At 39.1% G+C, this 16,196-nt stretch overlaps 1 protein-coding gene across 4 annotated transcripts in view; it reads right to left on the reverse strand.

Moving 5' to 3' along the window:
* Nucleotides 1-8,161: 8,161 nt before the first annotated feature.
* The window catches only part of KLHL4 (kelch like family member 4), a 76,729-nt gene continuing 68,694 nt past the window's right edge, over nt 8,162-16,196 (reverse strand). For all 4 annotated transcript variants that reach the window (XM_048318895.1, XM_048318894.1, XM_048318892.1 and 1 more), the window contains 4 exons: nt 14,536-14,698; nt 11,673-11,885; nt 10,482-10,653; nt 8,162-9,806 (listed from right to left, as the gene is read on the reverse strand). In XM_048318895.1, coding sequence (XP_048174852.1) covers nt 9,747-9,806; nt 10,482-10,653; nt 11,673-11,885; nt 14,536-14,698 — 608 coding nt within the window. In that variant the 3' untranslated portion in view covers nt 8,162-9,746. The remainder of the gene's footprint in view (nt 9,807-10,481; nt 10,654-11,672; nt 11,886-14,535; nt 14,699-16,196) is intronic.

The following is a 16,196-nucleotide window of genomic DNA, read 5'->3' on the forward strand; positions in this document are numbered from 1 at the left end:
GAATCCTCTGCTGCCTCTCAGAAGTAAAGAAGGAGTGAGAGCTTAGTGTTTTGCTCACACTTGGTAAGAGCTCGTTGCACCAGGTCTGCAGCTGCTGAGAGCTGAGAGAGCCACACTCAGTCTGAACTACCCACAGTGCTGAGCAAACCCCCACTGGTGGCTGTAAAGATAATTTCTTTAGTTTCTGACCTTTCCAAATTTTACCTTGCAGAAGAATTTTAGAACGAGACCATTGATTTATCTGCATTTCCCAGATGACTGGTGTGTTGTTTGATAAAGTCATTGATGGCAGAATTTCTTCTAAGGATGTGTAAAACACAGGGTCATGCTGGAAACAATTTATTGGTTTGAGTTTTAAAAACTGCACATTTATTAAATGGTGCAAAAGCTTCACCTCAGTTGTTGGTAAATAGTGCAGAACACCAGCGTGGCTCATTCCCCGCTTGACTCATTGCATTGTTTCCCCTCCTTATTTAGAAGTCATGAAAACCTCTCCTTTTGTCCCTTATTTTTCTTTAAGATCCCAGAAAAGTGTATGCTTGCACTACACAATGCAGGAGCATGGTGAGGATGAAGTCAACTAAAGAATTTCCCTATAATTTGGGGGTTTAGAAGTCCTGCAGTTCCTGCAGTCTTGTGGCACCAATATTTATTCTTTTCCCTTTCCAAAATGAAAGGCTACTGACATCCAGTGGCCATTCCAGCCCTGAACATGTATTAAAACAAATAAATATCATGTTTACAACATAGCAGTACTTTTCCTTTTAGCAGGCACCTGAAAATTTATTTCATTTAGCAAACCTGACAGAGTGGGTGACAGTTTGAATTGAATCATCAAGTTACTGTCAGTCCAAATAAATTAACACGTGCTAGAAAGAACCACCTTTTCTTAAAAATGTTATGCATTTCAGCATCCTAATTCACACATTCAGTTTTAATGTTAGTGTTAGCTTTTGGAGTAAATGGTCACCTCTTCCAACCCCCAAAGAAACAGGATTCCCCTGCAAAATTACCACACATAGACAGTACTTCCTTTTTCTAAGAGCTGTATGCATCTATTTTTTGTCCAGTAATATAATTTTCTGTTTAATCTGTTACTATTGAGACACATAACAAGCTTTTAAACTTTAAAATACCATAAAAGTAATGGATATGCAGTCAGAGATATACCATATCTTTGTTTCTTTGATTTAAAATGCTGCTTCAGCCCTATTTTGAATTTTCTATCCAATCCAAACATTGGTTTCTCTGGTGTTGAAATCCAGTTTTCCTCTCCCTTCCTTTGAGCAATCAGTTTGCGGTATTTTTTTCAAGTTGAAATTAAATTAGTGATATTGTAACTCAATACCATATATAAAAATTGATTTGCTTTGTAAAAATAGCTTGGAGTGCCATTACAGCTGCGCTGGCTAGACTGGGTGACTTTCTGAGATGTCACCTGTGGCAGACTAAAAATAAAATATGTCTGTGCTGAAATTTGAGGGTGCTGTGCATGCCACTGGGCAGGGAGGACATGCAGGAGGCTCAGGGTGTAGGGAGTTTTACAGATATAACGTGGAATATCATCCTTTGGTCTTTGATCCTCCTCAATTTGTTTGTTGTTATTTGACCCTGCTTGGTTCTCCACAGTAGGAGACTGAGTTTCTCTTTTCTGTTCCTCTTATCCTCTCACTTGTTACCTGGCAGAAGAGATTGATCCCCACCTGCCCACAAAGCTCCTTTAGCTCTCTCTCCTTAGTGGGTTGTAATCTGAAAAACTGAGGAATAAAGTATCTCAGTATTCCTTATTTAACACTGCAGTGATCTGACCACACTAGAATATGTGTCTGCTTCATTTTAAAATAAAGTTATTGTTTTATGAAGTGCATCTGGACTTCTCATAGGTCATGAAACACAGAAAATAAAATGTTTATCATAAGGGTAAGGCATGGTCTGATGTATATTATAGAGACTTATTCCTCCATGAATTGTACTGCTTGAACTCAGTTTATTTAACAGTTTATAACAGAAAGAGCCAATGAGCTTTTAGCAGTGGAGAAAAGAAGCTTTTAATTCACTGCACAGAATTTATATTTTAATTTGCAGATCACTTATAGGTTCTTGCAGTGACCCTTTAAGTCCTGACTCTATCAGTACAAATGTATAAAGAAGTGCTTTTATCTGAAAAAGAAGTTATTTTCATGCTCAAATCAAGAGCTTGTTTCTTGCAATTGTCAATCAATATCCAAGCACAATTCTACAAAACTCTGTGTTTAAACTCCTACAAATGTCTGTTCTCAAATGAGAATTTGAGAATAAAATATGTAATTCTGCAGTACTTTTAGGAAAGCCTAGGCAACAATTGAATGCCTGGTTAAATTCATATCATTCTTTAAAACTTGCTCCGTTGGCCAAGGCTGGATGTGAGATATTGCAGGGGTCATAACAGATTCTTCTCTTCCATGTCTGTTGAATTTAATGACATTTTGCCAACCATTTTGAGATGGTATGAACATGTACTGTGTATAAAAAAATAGGTTGCCTCAGTAGTTACCATGAGGGAAAACAAATGATCAGACTATAAAAAGATATTTCATGGATGTTTCCCTGGAAAGGTTGCATTTTAAATAATAACAGAAATGAGCTATGCAAATAAATTAGGGGACTATAAACCTTTCAAGGTAATGAGAATTATCAAATCAGTTTCCAAACAATATTCTTGAAATAACTGGAGCAAAAGTTTACTTTCCTCTGTAGCTACAGTATTTTATGACACGATGCCAACATTGTAGTGGACCTTGCATTGTATCTGTCTCTGGAGGGCTGAACAAACTCAACAGTCCTGAGAGAATTATAAGGGTTTTATGATGACAACCTAGTGGAGAAAATAAAAAAAAAATAAAATTAAATTAAATTAAATAAAAGGTCTTGACTGTGGAAAAAAAAATAAATACAAGGAGATACCAAACAAATAAAAGATATGTACAGTGAAGTTCACAGATGCTGATGTTTAAATTTGAGAAAATTGCATCACATTTTGGATTTTGGTGGCTTTTAACCTGGTTAAGGCCCTTCAATTCTCTATGACTAAATGAAAAAAAATTCTTGGCATTTAATCACCGTGAATTTTAATTCCATTGCTATGTCTGCATGCTAGATAATTGAAATGTGAATATACATGCAGTTTTCATCTCTAAGTTACTAAATATAGAGTGAAACAGATTCCAAATACAATGTTGCTTTATGATCTGAGAATATTATTTACTTGGAAGGAAGAAAACAGGAAAGACGTCTGTAACAAATAATCCTGTATACACTTAGAGCTTCATTGCTCCGGCTTTGCTTCATGGTCCTTTTTACTTCTTGTAGTAAAGTATCAAATGAGATTTTTATATTGTATTTTATTGTATTTTAAGGATCAAATTAAGTTTGACAGGTTCCTCAGAGGAATTACTTTCTGGTTTGGCTTTTTTTCCCTACTCTGTAGTGTCTCTTTTAGCTCCTGACCTCTTCTCTCCAATCTTTCTCAGTTTTACAGGATATTGTTAATGAAGTGTGTACAATGCTGCTTGGGAAGAACATGCCATAGTGATTTTTCTTTATTCTTGCAGCGTGTTTGATTCCATCTAGCAGCTGCAGGCCCCTTTTCCCACAAAAGAATTTGATTATTGAGTGTGATTAAAATGAATTTTTCTTTATATGGCACACTGTTTTTCCCAACTGAATCAGAGAAGCACATGTTTTTCTGAGCATCATGCAACGCTTAAGGTTGTAAAGACACAATCATCACAAGACTTTTTATTTACTATTGTTCAGCACAAACAGTGTAGAGTGAAAGAAACTAATGAGGCCTTTGATAATCAATTCTTATCAGAGATGCCTTGGGCAGAATGGGGTTTTTCAATTATCATCAGTTGTTCAGTAGCTGTACATAGGCGCTTTTTTTCATCTAGAAGTGCTGATTTTATCTTTATTTTAAGAAAGATTAGCTTACATTTGAATGCTTGAAATTAAAACTGTTCCCACTTGGACTGGTTTCTTGACAATTGGCATTATTTTCTCATGCATGATCCCACATGTGAGCACTGTCAGATAAACACTGAGCTTCAGGAGGAGAAACTCAAAGGCAGGAAAGCCTTTGGCATGTAGAGGTTTGGAGGATTTGAGGGCAGGATGGTTGTTTTTAAGGAGACTGTGAGAAAAGAAGGTAGGTAAGGCATAGAGGAGTCTCTAGGGAAATGATGTTTCCAAGCTTTTTGGAAGAAAGCTCCTGTTTAGTGAGGAGAGGGAGGCAGGGAAAGAGCCACTGAGACTGGTTATGTAAACAGTTGCATCCAAATATTAGCTCTGACTTTTTAAAGGGACCAGCTGGACACTGAGGAGGTTGGAAAGCTGAGGCAATGAATCCATTTGGGGTTTTGTGTCTCTTTCCATCTCTGCTGCTTGTACCACAGAAATAAAGAGGTTTTCTCTTGGGGTTTCTTTTTGCCCCACAGTTGTAATTATTGAGGAAATGTCTTTGGTGGGGGGTAGGTGTCCTGAAAAAACAAAAGCAAACTTTGCCATGTAATAATGGTGGCTCATAACAGATTATTAATATACTTGTGGTGTTTTAACTTCTCTACACAGCATAGTCAAAAGTCTCTGAGCTCAGACTTTCCTTGAGCAGACAGAAGTCAGTGAAGAAAAACCCCTTTGATTAAAGTATAGCAGAGGAAAGGTTCAGTGTCAAGTGCTCTAACACTTCACTGCCCCCAAAGTTTTTTAAATTATTGTTTTTATTTAGAGCTGTCTTATAAATAGTATAAAGCTGCTTGTAAATTGGTCTCTATTTTCTGTAAGAAATTTTTCTGTAAGAAATAATTCATAATCTGTATTTTTTTCTTTAATGTTATGCTTAAGAACCTCTTTCTGAATTCTGGAAGTAGTGTCATTGAATTGTTTATTAATTTGAGGTGACAGGGAGAAATACATGTAAAAGCAAGTTGCAGCTCAGTGTTTACAGAGAGGTGAGACTGCTGAACCCTGGAAAATTTGCATCCAATATCTGGGAGCAGTCTCTGCTCACTGCTGCAGAGGAAGGGTGACGCCCTGCTTTATCCCCTAGAGCGAGAAATGTTAGGACTGCATAGAAGGAAAGAAGTTTCCTTATCTTTCATGTAAAGCACATTGTATTCACCTCTGGCTCTGTTTCATGACTATTCCAGTATGGAAAATGGGGAAGCAGAGCAAAAAACCATTTTATATTTTATTTATTTATTCAGCACCTTTGGACGTGTCATGTGCATTTTCTAGAACGCAGAGCTGTACAGTTTTACCCCACATCAGGAACTGCAGCTTGGATATCTCTGCATGAAGTCAGGGGAGGGTGCTGGGGGCTACCTGGCTGCTCGATGGGCACAGGCTTCTCTTCATCCACCTGCCCACGTCATTGGCTTTTCACCACAAGCCTTTGCAGCCAAAAAATGGGTTCCATGATTCATGCTCAGAGAAATCAAACACGACCAACTTCTGATTTCTATATACCTAAACCCAGGATAAGCACAGGGGCGATGATAGCAGCTGTTACTTTGGGAATATTTACAAAAGGCACTTTGCTGTAACTCAGTAGCTTTGATTCCAAAATTGCCTTAGGAGCTCAGCAGGGTCTGTGTTTTTGTGTGTGGGGAGCATTTCCCTAAGGCAGTTCCACTAACAAATGGAGGAGGCTCTTGAGAGTATTAAAGAGTGCATTTATATTTCAAGGGTAAATATTACTACAAGGTAGCCTCGTGGTCTCTTAGAGCCAGGATTCTCCAAAAATTGTCCCATAGCACCATCTTCTGAGCAGAGTCTGAATGGCAAACCGAGCCTGAGCTGAGCTCGAGTCTCACTCAAACCCCCAGTGCTCAAAGCCTGACTTTTCAAGGACTAGGGGTTGAGAAAACTTCCATCCAATTTTCTGAGGAAGAGGACTCATTTTTAAGAAATGTGTCTGTGTTCAAGAGTCTCGTGTCTGCCCTGAGTGAAAAATTCATAGGCAAACCTCAAGCAACTGTAAGGAAATTCCCACTAAGGCATCCTATGCGGAAAATGTAGGGTGTGTGATCCTGTCAGGGAAAAAATCTCTTTTTACTGCCTGGATTGAATAAATCCTTACCAAGTTCCTATAAGCTTTGAATGTAGGCTGTTCACTCCTTGGTTTGTAAAATTTGAAGACACCCAGCACTGATCAGCTGAGACTGGGGGTTGGTGTTTAACTGTGTTATGCAAGAAATTTAAAAATATACTCTCTCAGGAAATTCATTTATTTTGGTTGTGACAGCTGTAAATAGCTCCAATACTGCTTTCCTGCACCTGTCACTGCTAAGGTTATGGGAGGGACTTTTCTGGGCTTGTGCTCTTGGCCTAAATATCTCCTACAAGATAGAGACATGATAGCGGTTAAGCTGCATCTTCAGCCTTTCCCAGAACTGATGTTGTGGGTAAGTGGTATCCCTGCTTCCCATACATTATATTTACATAAAATATCATTGCTTGTGCAGTTCGTGTAGAGATTATCACCCAAATCTTCAAATTATCCCCAGTTTTCTTTCCTTCCATCTTCCTGTTAAGAGCCCAATTTCCTTTTGTGGAGTGCTGGTTTCCTTTCACATGGTTTCTTGCTGCTGTACAAATAATATGGAAAAAACAAAACCCTTAAAGTTCAGCACTAAAACCACCACACCCTTCCCATCCTTTCCCTTTTCCCCATACCTGTATTTATCTTGGTGTTGTTTCTATAACAAGGTGCAGCCTTAACCTTAAAATGTAAAAAGTGCGCTTGTCACTGCAGCCTTGCCACAGAAGTTAGACTATCTCCTCTCATAACACACACACACACAAATATTCACATACTCTGCCTTAGAGGTTGTGGTTGTTTCTAGGAAGAGCTACTGAATTTATTAAACTGATAAATGGAGCTGCTTTCTGCAAGCTAAAAGCATGATATATTTTTTTCTGCCTCGTGTTATTTTTTGCATAAGCAAACCTCAAGACACGATTTCTTCAGAGACCTGTAAAGAAGTACAGGAAGTCTTCTAATACCCCTTCTGAGCCTTTATTAAATTACAGAAATGGCAGTGTGTATTTCGAGAGCTATTTAAGGGGATTGTTTATATCTAAATGTTTTCCCTAAGTGTTTCATGTCTCGTTTACTGATAGAGCATTTAATAAAATTTGCAAGCTGAGGAGGGGACAAAGGCAGGGGAATTCTGTGTTATCTCTGCAGTGAGAAGATTTGGCAGCCGTGTGGCTGTCAAAGGCTGGTCCTGTGTGTTTGGATTAAGGTAGAATAGAATAGGTTTTTAGAGATGGGTTTATATTTACAAACCTCTCTGTTGGCTCAGGAGCCATGGCTGCTTTCTCTCACTTGAGGCTGTCTACCTTCTTTTTCCCAAGAAAACTTCAAATTCCCTGCAAAGGCTCTATGGGTCAGGCCCATTAGCACTCTCAGCCTGTCCTGATGTGCCTCTTGTACATGATGGCATCAGCTGTACATTGTCTATGACATTTTTATTTTGGAATTTTAAAAATGGGCATTCAATATCAGTGTTTCCAAACAGGAATAAAACATAAGAGGTTGTGCTGGTTACTGGGAGCAGTGGTGTGCTGTTTTAGGAGAAAAGCATGATTTGGAGCCTGAGTGAAAAGCAGCAGTGACCCTCTCCTTGCATCCGCATAAATCCCTACTTCTGTAAGAGTGCACATGGCTGTTGCAGGACCAAAGCAGGATGGCAAAGAATAGGGGGGAAATGTTAGAACTTTTATTATTAGTGCTTAAAAGTTAGTATTTGCTGCAAGAAGATGTTCTGGGTAGCTGGTCAGACAGCTTCCCTATGAGACAGGGGAGACAGAAACCTCCACCTCCCACTCCCCTGTGTGTCACTGGGCAGATTCTCCATGCTTGGCCCCTTGTGTTTGCTTCAGGTTCTTGATCTGCTGGGAAGCTAAAATAGTTCCTTCTTCTGATGTGAATTCTGGAACCCACGAGCTCGTTTAGGGTTCATCCCCCATTTGCTTGGCTCTTCGTGTTGGCTCAGATTTTAGGGGGGTTTTGTGCATCTTTTGTTCTTTTAGAGTACAAAAATGAGATTAATGCTTCTGTATCCTCTAGTTTTGAAAGGATGCAAAATAAAAACCACAAAGTTGTTAAAATATAGTCTAAATTTTCTTAGCAGAGAAAGTAAAGTTTATTTGAATGTAGCATGCTATATATAAACATAATTGATTTTTAAAGTTAAAAATGTCCTTCTTTTTATAAATATGCTTATGAGATTTTTTTTTTTTTCTTTAGAGGCATTCAATAGGCTTAATACTATAAATTTTTTTAAAATAACATATTGCTAAAATCTGTAACCACAGTATTCTATCAGGGAAGTTGGCCTACACATTCAGAGATTTTTGTCTCTGTCCTGAATTTTCTGATACTGACAAAACAACAACATAACAAACACTGAGGTGGATACTGACCAAATATTGTGCTTTACAGCATAGAATATTTTACATACATTCTTTTTTCTAGAATACACTTTCAGCATTTGAAATTATAAAAATGAAATTAAAGCAAAACGGTAGAAATTGGCACGCAAAAAGAAAATATCATGCATGTGGAACACTATGTGCTGTTTTCAGGTGATTTTTTTCTTGTTTGTTCTTGATTCTTAGCATTCCCCTAATTCCAGATAGAACATAAACGTTCACACAAATGGTATCTAATGTTACACAGTGGATGTGGTTTATTCCTTACCATATTTCTACTGTACATGAGAGAAAGCTGGTAATCTTCAGCTGAGGTCAAAGATTGTCATATCAATATGATATAAAAATTTCATTTTGTAAGTTATATTCGAGGAATGTAATTATATGATTGTTCTAAAATTTAATGCGTGGTTATCATCCCAAGAAGAGTCAGATTAGTTTAACTCATACTGACAGATGGTTAGTGGGCAAAGAGAAATCCATGAATAACCTGACACACGGAGCAGCGTTAAAATATCACATATCTATGCACTGAAAATGATTGCAAATTATATTTGCATTATGTTTTGACAAAAGAGATTTCTTTCTGCTGGCATACAATAGCACAAAGGTACCTTAACCCTACTATGACTTGCATTACTCAATTCAATATACTGCTAAAAATGGGTATTCTGTCACACTTCTAGCAGTGCTGGATGGTAAATAACAGCCAAATTATCTGTTTCTCTGAGTTGATTTTAAAGTTAATTTAAGAGTTTAATTTCTGAATATAGGAATTAAATCGCTTCTGCAGAGAATATTCTGCTGTCAGTAATATCTAAGAGCCAATATTTCTTTTTGTGCAGCTCTCTGTTGGAGGTGCTTCATAGTCATTTTCATTTACTTAAAATGTAAAAGCTTTTGTTATAAACTTTAACATTCCTGACAATATAGAAAGAAAAAGAAGTTTTTGAAACCTCATACCATCTCTCACTACTGCATTTTATAAATAATAGATACACTTTTGAAACAAACCTGAACCATTCAAACATTTAAACTGTTTTACTGGATTTTATGAATTAGGCATAACAAAGGAATTCACTTCTCCAAAGTTTTCTGATTTTTGTGATGCAGGAAGACGCTTTTGTGCTCTAATAGTGTGAGGGCTCAGAGATAAATATTGTCTGCAAGGGAGGGCTGCTGAGGTGTGTGCAGTCTGTCCTGCTCCTGGAAATGTTTTTTGTCTGCTGAGACTCCACTCAGTTCAGTTTCACAATAATTTACAGTCCTCAAGGCAACTTCACGACAACAACACATGCTCCAGCCCGTCCAATGTTGACAGGGACTTCCTAGAAAGTAAAAGAAAAAAGGAGAAGAAAAAGGAGGAAACATATTTAGTAGCCTCCTATGATAGGACTAGAGGAAATTACTTTCAGATGAATAGGAAAGCAATTTGTTTATTCAAACTGATGTAATGCTAAAACAATTAGGTTTAACTAAGGTATGAAAACAGAATTTGGGCTGTTTGGCAAAATTCAGCAGCCCCTGAGTTATAAGGGTGCAGCCTCGGGCTGTTCCCTTAACACATTCCAAAGGCCTTCACATCCTGTGTTCCAAAACCAGGGACTGTGTGGCAGCAAAGGATCTTGGCAGCTCAGGTGTTTCCTCTTGGTCTCAGCGGTGAGGGCCATGAATACGAAACTCTGAAGGTGCCTCCAGAAGAGGGCATTGCTGACAAACACACCAGATTACAATGGTGAAATTAAACACTTAAGGCCCAAAATTACTTGTGCGACCTGGTTTGCTTGCCCATGCATTGCCTCCACCCCTCAGTGTGAGAAGCTTCACGTGGTTATTTTACAGGAGACACAACTAATATTTCATTCAAGCCCACCTACAGTATTGCTTGCACCCTGATGTGCCGTTTTTCCCCAAACCAGCGATAAGGTTTCCGTTATTTGGACAGAATTATTCCTAGCTGCAGGAAGAGCCCCTATCATTTATGAGGCAGCTGTTGCCATTACCTCTGTCCACTCGTTGTTCTGGGCATCGTAGGACTCCACGGTGTCCAGGTAGGTGTGCCCATCGTAGCCCCCCACGGCGTAGAGCCTGTCCCCCAGGGGACAGATCCCAACCGCGTCCCGAGGCACGCTCAGAGGGGCCACCGTTGTCCAAGCATCTGTTTTGGGGTCGTACCTAGGCAGTGTGATGGTCAAATTCAGAAAAATGACTTGTGGAGGCACATTTCAAATTTAAATTGCTGACATTCGCTTGTTTTCTCCTGTGTTGCTGTTCGGTTTACACCAGGAACGAGCAGAATTGTGATGCGATTCAGTTTTTGATTTAGCCACTAGAGGGGCCTTCAAGCCCACAGAAAAGGCCCCTGTTTTCACTTTTGATTACAGTCTCTCCATTTCAATTACATTAGGCCATCAATACATTTTAAACACAAGTGGAACCTGAGGGAATGATAGCATGGCCACCAGTTGACTCAGCAAAGTTAATTTCAATACATTCTTATTTTCTTTCTTCATAAAGCTTTTGGTTTTATCTTTCTTGTCAAAGTTTTCAGAAAATTTCACTGTAAAAGAAGTTAAATATCTGTGTAGTAACTCTAAGTTTATCTCATGAAAGGCCTGGCACCATCTTACATTAATATTGATTTTACTTCTGATCTACTCCAATATAAATTGCAGTAAATTCCAGGGTAGTTCCTGCTTTACCCCATCTAACTGAGAACAGAATTGGTCCATTGTTGTTCACAGCAGGGGTTGAACACCCCCTCAGTTTTCCTTTCTTGTCCCCAAATGACAAGACTTTGTGATATTTCTTCTATTTTCACAACTTTTATCAGTATCAGTCAAATTATTGGCCGAACAACTGAAAAGTATTTAATTCCTACAATATATGGCACAAGCAGCCTAAACCTGAGTTTTGGCAGTTAAGAAGTAGAAAGGTCACAGGTTCAATTTGTCTCACTTCAGTTGCTTTTACCTGGTTCTTGGGTACCTCAAGCAGAGGGGAGGAATTTGCTGCTAAGGTTTAATTCTTTTGTCATCACAAAAGTATTGGGAATCAGTTATTCCTGCTCAAAAGATTATTTTTAAAAGGCAGAATACATTTTACAAACATAACATTCCAACCGTGAAGAGAATTTATTCTATAATTCCATCTTGGAAAGTAAACAACAAAAAAAAAGCAAAATAAATCCTTACCTCTCCACGCAGTCGGAAAGGCGGGAGCAGTGGTTGGAAGCAGGAGCATCGTGGCCTCCCACAGCGTACAGAAACCCATTGTAGGTCGCCACACCGACGCCGCCTCTCCTCTTGGACATGGAAGCACATAGGCTCCACTTGTTTGTGTGCGGGTCAAAACACTCCATGGATTTCAGGCAGGAGCTCCCGTCTCGCCCACCAACTGCGTACAGCCTGGGATGACAACCCATAAGCAGGCAAACAATTTCAGTCTTTATTCTCCCACTAATAAGAGTGTTATTTGGCTAACCTCCTCCAGACCACCTTAAAATTGTCATTATGCCCATTATTTGCTTGCGCTCTGGAACTTTCTTTGCTCAAAGGCTTTCCTGTGTTATATGAGGTCATGTTCTTCACTTGCAGTGTAAATGTCCAAGCAGCCACGTATGAAAATTAAGATGAAAAATTCATGCCAGGTTCTCTAGATATGAGCAATAGAAAGAATTGAAGGATGCTGCATATGTTTGAAATATATGGCAGCATTCCCTGGGACAGGGTTGTAGAATATTGACATCACATTAAGAGATTTTCTGTGCTGTTAAAGGACTCTAATAACATGAATAGACATCAAAAACATACTTAAAACATATAGTAAATATATTTTCCTCCAAGCCTGCATTTAAGAAAATCTGCTGGACAGAAGGTACCATCTTGTGTCATCTTGTCTGTTTACCTCAAAGTACCTAGCAAACAATTAAAGATTTAAACAGCTGGTGTTAGGACAACTTGTAGGAATAAATTGTGGCAATCCATGTTAAAAAACATTAGGGAAACTTTTAGGAATAAATTGTGGTAATGCATGTTTAAAAACAGTGGGGGTTCTGGCTTTTTGTCAATGAATTTTACAAAGCCTGAATTTCTTTCTGGTCTCAAGCTAACTTGGATGCTGCTGAACTGTGATGGAATGTAATAGAAGATGGGATCAGATGTTGAGTGTGCCATTCTTTCTACTCCCTTTCAAACCCTGGTTGTTGTTTTCTGCCATGAAATTGAATTTACTTAGTGCACCTAATTAGAGACCTAGGGAACACATGGACTTGCCCAGAGTAAATCACCTGAACCAGATCAGCTGAATTTTCTTTTAGAAGTGTCTGTTTTATTCCAGTGACTTAAAAACCTTTCAGAGAGCTCTGATACGTATTTTAACTGGAAGATTCTTAACCATTGTTAGAATAAAAAAAAATCCCCAATTGTCTCTCTCCTGATGTTTGTTCCCTCGATAAAATTGAGTTTGCTTGTGCAGTTTGTTGTCTGATCCATGCAAAACTTGAGGCTTTGATTTATTTTCTTTTTACATCATGCCACTGGACACAGACTGCTTGTTTACCCAGCTTTCACAGGGAAAGGAAATCTCTGTATATACAAAGTGATTGGTTGGGATCCTTTGTTTGCCACAACATATCTACAAACAGAGTGGTGTTTCCCATTCTCTAAGGAAAAGACCAAATATAGCATTATTGACTGATGTTTTCAATGGACCATTTATTGGTCTGAAAGTGTTGCTCCACAGATATATAAAGTCTTTTCTGGTGGGGTTGAACAGGAAAAAATATGGTGTGATTTAGGGAAACAGGAAAAGGAGAAGCATTCTGCTTGGTTGGACTGCAGCAGTAGCACTGAGTGATGGACATTTGATCTCCTGGTATGCCAGAAATTACATCACCAGACGTGATTTAAGCCCTGCTGGAGACAGCTTATATCAGCAATGATTGAGAACAGAGTCAGGATCGGGCTGATTTCCTCTTTGACAAAGTGGTTTCCTGCACGTCGTTGCTGTAGAAGGCACCACCAGGAGTTTCTGGTGGAGTTTTTGCTGAGAACATTTCCTCTGAGGTACAGCAGGAACCTTGAGAGGCATTTCTGCCTCTCTTGAACTTCTGAGCTATGATTTGAATCCTGTCCTTGTATGAATGCAAAACCCCAACCTGCATTTACAAATATCCCTTTGCCGACATCTTTGTTGCTGCTGTTTTGTCCTTCTCTTTTCTCTGGAGTTTACAGATTGATCAGGGAAGCCAGTGGCAAAGGTTCCAGGTAAATGCAATTGTCTGCCTGTAACTGAGTGCTCCCAGCCCCCATAAACTGGCCCCGCTAAGAGCTTCCCACAGCTTTAAATAAGAAGGAAGGTTGGTTCAAGCCATATTTTCCATAAGCTGAGGCCTTTTTCAAGGCTTTTGTAAGATCCACATGGCTGTCTGCTCCCATGTAAAAGGGCTTGAGCGGCTTTAGCATCTTAGCAAAATGTTTAAGCACATTAACACTTGATTTCGGTGTATTCAAGAAATAAATGGAGGGCAGAACAAATCTGGAAAGGATAAGATTTACAGGAGGCTGTTTATTCCATACCTAATTAATAAACTTTTCTTCTTTCCATTAAACGCATCATATACCTTCAACATTTTAAAAATTGGCTGTGAATTTGTTTCTGTGAATTTGTTGACTTCGTTTTCAAACATGTTCTTTTAAGTCTGTTTAGCCACAATGATTTTAAAGTGTGAACACAGACTTGGAATATTTTCTTAAGTAGCTGATTTTATATCCCCATATATTATATTCCAGGTAAAATTCTGATGTGCACGTAATAACATTTTCACATTGCTATAGCTTAAAAGGGCTGAAATGTGTCTAAAACCTGACTGCAAGTTTGAAATCAATTTACCACGCAGCAGAGGAAAAGCTTTCCTTTCTTATATCCGCATTATATTTTCTCTTTGTTTCCTTGAGGCCATTAATTACCATAAGCCTGAAAAGAAAATTTAAGAAGCTGTATTTCCAAGGAAGGAAGCAAATGAAAACCCAAAGAGAGGTTTTCCTGTTGCCATACTTGCTGTTGAGTGCCGCGACCCCGACGGTGCTGCGGGGGGTGGACATGCTGGCCACGTAATTCCACTGCCGCGCCTGCGGGTCCCAGCGCTCCACGGTGTTGAGGTAACTCCACCCATCGTGGCCACCAACTGCATACATTGGTCCTTCAAGCATTGCTACTCCTTGAGAGATGGAATTAGGGACAAATTATCCCTTGGTTTCAGTGACCAGCAGCGTATTCATTTCATACGTTAATTCCCTGTATGCAGATAAGCAACTTCAGCTGGTATTAAACGATCTGAAAGCTGCCTTTTCATTTGGCAGAATAAATAAAGATAAACAAGCACTTCACATACAGTGTTCTTCTAAATAACCATTATCTTTTGCCAAAAGATTAGAGGAAATCTGCTTTAGCTCTAATGTTCTCTTCTTGGACTTTTATCTCGCTTCTGGTGACCTTGCTCTGAAACAAATTTGAGCCCCAAAAGGGGAAACGATGTTATTCTCCTACAGAAAGGCAAAACTTGAGTCAGGCAACGAAAAATGTGCCCAAGCCAACAACCTCTCTTAATTCTGAGCCAGCTGAAGCTCTGTAGTGCTGCCAGCACAAAGCCTGGGTGGGTGGGTAGCTGGCTGTCCTTAACAGCTAAAGCACCACAACATTTTAATGCCTTTTGGATAAGAGCTGGCTCCTATCTGCTGTCCTTGAGGCATGGGAGAGCCAACTTGGCTGTCACTGCAAAGCTCTGTGTGGACAAATCCTGTGCCATTGTGCTTCTCCAGAGAAGGGCTTTGGTGCCTCCCCTTTGAGAGCTGCTGCTGCTCTTTGCTCGCTTTTTTAGGTGAGGCAAAACGTTTCAATCCAGCTGCTTAAAAGTTTTCTAAATCTGTCTTTCAGGCCTAAATATACATGGCCTGATTTCTTCAAAAGGCCAGCTCTCCACAGAATCTCCGTGAAGGTAATAGGGGCTGGAAGCGTGAGGCAGCTTTGCAAACCAGGCACAGATTGAAGCCAAACTTTGGGCACCCAAATCTATGGCTGTGACCTATTTGCTGGGGAGAATTATGCCCCTGTTGTCAGGAATTATAAAGACTTCAATGAAAATTATTTCTTCTGTTTGGTCTTCTTCCCCTTTGCTACCTACTAGTATTTGGTTTCATAAATTTTGTGCTCCAGTTGGTAAGAACCCTACACTACCCTTTCTTCACCAAGCAGTGGAGAACATGACATAGGCCACAATGGTTTGTCAAATAATTCTGGATCAATCTTCCTCTATTATCCATAAAAATAAAAATATTCCATGTCGTTTGAACTTGCCAATGATTTCAAGCAATACCTGTAACTCGAGAGAAGCCAGCTTTTTCATAAGACCTTTTTCATAAGATAATTTTCATAAATTGTGCAGAAATCATCATATTCCCTCTGTTACAGTCTACTCAGCTGTAAACTTAGCCTTATTTTTTATAGTTCCAGAAATAAACTCTAGAGTTCATATTCATATTATTCCTTCAGTGTGAATAATATTAAGGATTACTTTGCAGTAAAAAACCCATAGACACTAAGCCATGGCAGAGCTCTGTAAAACTTCTTGTAATTACAACATTAGAACTGGTGAAGTTGCACTTATTTCCATACACTCTTTTCTTCAATGTGGGTAATGTCCTGATCTGAATTACAGA

This window comes from Corvus hawaiiensis, chromosome 14 (assembly GCF_020740725.1).
Source record: "Corvus hawaiiensis isolate bCorHaw1 chromosome 14, bCorHaw1.pri.cur, whole genome shotgun sequence".
Taxonomy (NCBI): Eukaryota; Metazoa; Chordata; class Aves; order Passeriformes; family Corvidae; genus Corvus; species Corvus hawaiiensis.